The sequence below is a fragment of the Buceros rhinoceros genome, unplaced genomic scaffold, assembly GCF_000710305.1.
Source record: "Buceros rhinoceros silvestris isolate BGI_N320 unplaced genomic scaffold, ASM71030v1 scaffold29596, whole genome shotgun sequence".
Classification (NCBI taxonomy): domain Eukaryota; kingdom Metazoa; phylum Chordata; class Aves; order Bucerotiformes; family Bucerotidae; genus Buceros; species Buceros rhinoceros.
Window position 1 is genome coordinate 2,141 of NW_010416249.1, and position 4,806 is coordinate 6,946.

Sequence of the window (4,806 nt, forward strand, 5' to 3'; positions counted from 1 at the left end):
AAAATGGAAATTTCTTCTGGCATTTTTTTATCTGTGTTTCTCTTTACATATTTAGGTTATATGGAAACTGAAGTTAACTTGAATGCAGAAAGGATACTCTTTCCTGTGGAAAGAGAGATGTCGGGGTGTAGAAACTGGGAATGCAGCTTGTTACATGTTGCTGGGAAGGGGGTTCCCCTCAGACAGGAGACAAGTAGGCAAATCAGTACTCGAACTAGGGAGGTAGGGTGACTGAATATGGAAATGGTTGAACTAGTGAGGAGGCCGGATGGTGAGGGGTGGTAACTTGGAAGGTGTGAACAGGAGGAAAAGATGGCCTGGCTTAGCCTAGGAAGTCAACAGTTCAGTGTGGAAGTCCAGAAAAGTACTTCTAGGGTTTGTGGTCATGAGAAGCGTGGCTAGGATGGTGGGAGGTAAAGACTGAGTCTAGAAGAGATGTGTCCAAAGGGATAAAACCAGGGCAAGTGTCCGTTCATCATAGTGTACTGGTTTGCAGAAACCCAGTGTTTGTGAACATACAGATGTTTGGCTGCATCAGGAAAGGGGTAAAAGACCCCTCGCTAGGGATACCATCTCCTGTGGGCCCTTAGTCCAGTCCATGGTTACCAAGAGACTGAATGTGGTGCTAGAATTACCGTTTTCATCATTTCTTCTGACGTGCTTGTGCTTCATTTGTCATTAGGAGGCCAAAAGATTGCTTGGGCAGCCTTTCCTTAGACTGTTCTAACTCCTGAGCCTGGCTGTGCTCTCGTGTGTTCTAATAATGTTATCTTTTGCTTGGAATTTATTGTGAAGAAACCGCAGAGCTGATAGCTTGAAGGCAGTCTCTTGGAAGACGAGTAAGCTGCTTCACAGTCTCTCCAGATTTACAGTCCCATAGTAAAATCTAGTGCTTCAAAACCAACTTCCTCACATACCAGTGACAGTGTAATCTTCAAAATCTATGATGGGCTTAGAGAACTTGTGAGTTTCTGCCTTACAAAATTTACTAGAAACCTTGAAGGTGGAAGGTGAGCTGAGTAAATACTAGAAGTTTTTCATTTGCCTTGAACAGCCGTAGTAATTCCAGTGGTTTGTCAGCCCCAACAGGGCTTTTTGTTGCCTCCTTTGAGAGTCGGGATCCCTGGCTGTAAAACAGATACTTGCAATCTGTTGGGCACAACTGCAGGAAGAAGAGAGAAGTATTGTCTCTGTTAGTGCAGTATAGTGCTGTAAGTAATCCCCGGGTAGATCAGGTATTTTCAGTGTCCGCATCAGACCAGAGTGTGGCAGTAAGTTAGTGTGTTGTTTTTCTCAGCGTTAGTTTCAACCGTTTTAATTTAATACATATATAGCCGAATTAAAGGATTTTCTTATGTTTTACATTTCTATACCCTCAGCTGTAAAACCAAATCCCTTTTTCAAAATGCTAAACTTTCAGGGTTTGATTTTAGTTGTTCTTTTTTTTTTTTTAGATTCTCCTAAGTCTAAATCAAAGAAAAAGAAAAAAGAAAAACACAACAAAAAGGTAAACATTTTAAAAGAGGAGTAAGTAGAAAATAGTTCTTTATGTTTCGGTAACCTCAGATGTCATGGAAGATGTAATGCTTTTGTCTGTGACTCTGAGTCACACTTTTTTAGGGTGACGGTAGGTTGGCATGTACTTGACTGTGTACTGAAGGAGAAATAATTTAAAGGTTCCTTTTGCCAGTTGTTGCTGGTTCAGCTTGTGTTTAGTCTCTGAAGAAAAGAGAAGTGTGAAATAGTGATAACTTCACAGAATTCGTCAGAAGAAACGATTTATAGCGAGGAGGAGAGTAGCAGATTCTTGCTGTTGTAATATTTCATTTTATTAGGACCTTTTGTTCAGTGATTTTGTATGTTGGGGTTACGTTAACAGGGAGAGAATAAGGAGTCAGCCCGTTTTTGTTTCTTAGGATCTCAAGGGTTGCTCATCCTTCTGCATCACTTCCTGTGTACTTCTCATAGTACCTATGCAGCAGCAGCGAGGACAGGCAGTAGTGGCTGTCTTAACTAGCTGAGGCATTGAGAGCTACTTGGGGGCTTCTCTTTAAGCATAAGAGTATATGTCTTACACTTGTAGAAAAGGAAAAAAGAGAATAAAACGAAGAAGAAGAAAGAAAAGAAGAAAAAGAGAGAGAAAACAGGGCCTGTCCAGCTTTCCAAGGTATGCTTTTGTGAGTCTAAACTCCTGTTGTATTTCTCATCTGAACACTTAATCTGTCCTGTCAGGAAAATGTTTCTAACATTAGCAAATAGAAACCTGTCTCTGTTGTTCTGACTAGTTAGGAAGTATAAAAGATTATCAACTGTAATCTTAAATTTAAGATTTGTAACATTGCAAAATAAAGCAAAGCTAATGTGTCGTCTCATTTTAGTTCTTCAAAAACAAAAAGAAGAATGAAAACTACAGCATGATAACTGGAAAGAAAATTAAGATGAGAATAAAGAAGTCTAAGAAGGACAAAGAGGTAAAGTAGTCCCTATATCCCTGAGGGAAAATACTGTATCTTTTAGTATTTTTCTAGCACCTGTGAGTCTGGCCATTATTTAGAGAGAAATTAAAAAAGGACGATAGCAGCGTTAAGGACCACGTGCTTGTGCATTTTCTTAAAGCAGTCAAATGTTTTTGTTGAGATACACAGGGAAATGGATACAGTGAACAGCATTTTGTGCTGTTGCTATGGGGGTTTGGACTCAGCACTTTAATATGTTCCCTCTTTTCGGCAGCGTCCACGCCTCAGAGCGTGATCTGCAGAGGGCTTCTGGTGCTGGTCCTCACGTGTTAAAGGTGTGACTTCGCTGAGGTTAGGGGGATTCCAGTTTGGCGGATTTTGCTTCAGCTGTAACAGTTCGTTCTATGGCTGCCAAAGCAGAGCTGAGCATTCCAGGATAAATTTGATCAAAAGTACATTATCTTCTTTCTGTGGCACTGACGTTTGAGTTAAATTATGCTAAATGTTTGATGGCCGTATCCCAGTAACCCGCTTCTTACAATATTTGATGTCAAATATTTGATGTTGGTCTTTTTTTGATGTGGCCAAGGTCATGAACATGCTGAATTGAACAACATCCATTCTTCACAATATTTTAAGATTCCGTAATTGTTTTATGCATCATGATGTTAAGAACACTGAAAACAAGTGCTTTGACTGTTTGGGCCATCTCTTTATGTAAAGAAAAAACCTTAATTTATGGTACCCTTTCTGTTATGCTGCAAGCTGCTGCTTGTGCATAGAAAAACATACTTCCCACAGCATAAGACTTGCTGTGTGTACAGTGAAAATTGCCTCAGACACCAGAGAATTGCATCTGTTCTGCTTGTGAGTTCCCTCCTGAGCAGGCTGTGAGCTACATGCTGACAACCCAGTGGAGCCTCCACAAGGAGCTGCCTAGGAAGTACATCCTGAAATAGCGACAGTGACAGTTTGTCTCCCGAGCATCTCTCTGAGTACCCATGGCCTTGCACTTCCTCCAGCACTCACACCGAACTGGTAGTTAGTTGTATCCGGCCGTTTGAATGTGGCAGCGTTTGGTGCGCAGCGTGCTGAGGTGTGAAAGCCCCTAGTTCATAGAGTACCGGACTGTTAAACCACTGCCTCTGCTTTTCTGCTCTGCAGAGAGACCGGAACCGTGCAGAACTGCTTGAATTTCTGAACTCTGCCTTGTAACGGGAAGTGTTGACCGAGGACTTGTAAATACACCAAGCCAATGATCATCTTGCCAGCGAAACACTAGGGGAAACTCAGGGAAAAGGACACCAGGTTTGACAAGACCAGACTTTCCTGCTGAGAAGACAACTGGGATGTCCTTTTTTAAGGGCAAAATGAGGAGTAACTGGTAACTTACTGATGAAGATTCACGTCCTTCTTTTGAGATCCTAAGGTAATATCCAGGCTGTGGTGTTTTAAAAGAGCCTAAGAGTGTGTCGTTGACAATGATAAGATATGACATACTGAAGGCAAATAATGTAATTTCTATCCTAACTGCATGCAGAACACCCTCTTCATTTCAAGTGTCTTAATGTTTCTAGTAGTTTAAGCATAGCAGAGTATTTGTAAATGTCTATTTGAAAGATGAGGCATTTCTATGTGTATATTTTTTTCCAATAGTGATTTTACTTGTCCTAAAGAGCAAGTTCACCTTGTAAATAGAACATGCTTTTGCATAAATGATCTTTTGACAGTTCATTCACTCATGTATGTTTTTCTTTCAGAGTTTGATATCTGATCTTTCTTTGGACAGTTTAGTGCTGTCTCTCACTGGAAGGTGTAACAGTAAAATGCTCTAGAGCGATAATGGGAACTGGGTGGGTTTTATCTGGAGTAGAATCAGGAAGGGTCTCTGGTTTCGTTTGTTTATCTGGACCAGCTGTTCAAAGGCAGGTTACATAGTTTACTCCTCACACCTTGAGGTGCAGTTCCTAGACCTAAAGACTCTGGATTTGTGGCCTGTCTTTCTGATCCCATGAGCTGTGTATCGGATCTTCCTCCATCGGTTGTGCAGCGAGACACATATTGCACATCTTGGTCTAACGGAGTGAGAAAGAGCCGTAGGAATGGTGCCAATGCAGGCGGTGACACTCTGGGTGTGGTGCCAGTGCACTAGTCTGGATATGGAGCTGGACCCCAGCATAACATGTGTGTGCACGTGTCTGTCAGTCAGCTGTGGTCGTTTGCCCAGTGCTTGCTCACTTCCTTCCAGAGCCCTGGCTTTTGATTATCCAGCAGGGCCCTGTGTACATAACCCTGACGTCGGAATTCCACTTGAATCCCTTGTGTAGCAAGTGCTCTTCAGGAACCACGG

The 4,806-nt window shown here is 41.9% G+C and overlaps 1 protein-coding gene across 1 annotated transcript in view; it reads left to right on the forward strand.

The window, feature by feature from the left end:
• LOC104494859 (corepressor interacting with RBPJ 1-like) overlaps window positions 1–4,172 on the forward strand; it is a gene marked incomplete at its 5' end in the record, with an annotated part of 6,094 nt that extends 1,922 nt beyond the window's left edge. The window contains 4 exons of the mRNA XM_010137750.1: window positions 1,455–1,507; window positions 2,084–2,167; window positions 2,379–2,471; window positions 3,621–4,172. Of these exons, the coding sequence (XP_010136052.1) occupies window positions 1,455–1,507; window positions 2,084–2,167; window positions 2,379–2,471; window positions 3,621–3,671 (281 nt within the window). The remainder of the gene's footprint in view (window positions 1–1,454; window positions 1,508–2,083; window positions 2,168–2,378; window positions 2,472–3,620) is intronic.
• Window positions 4,173–4,806: the final 634 nt, after the last annotated feature.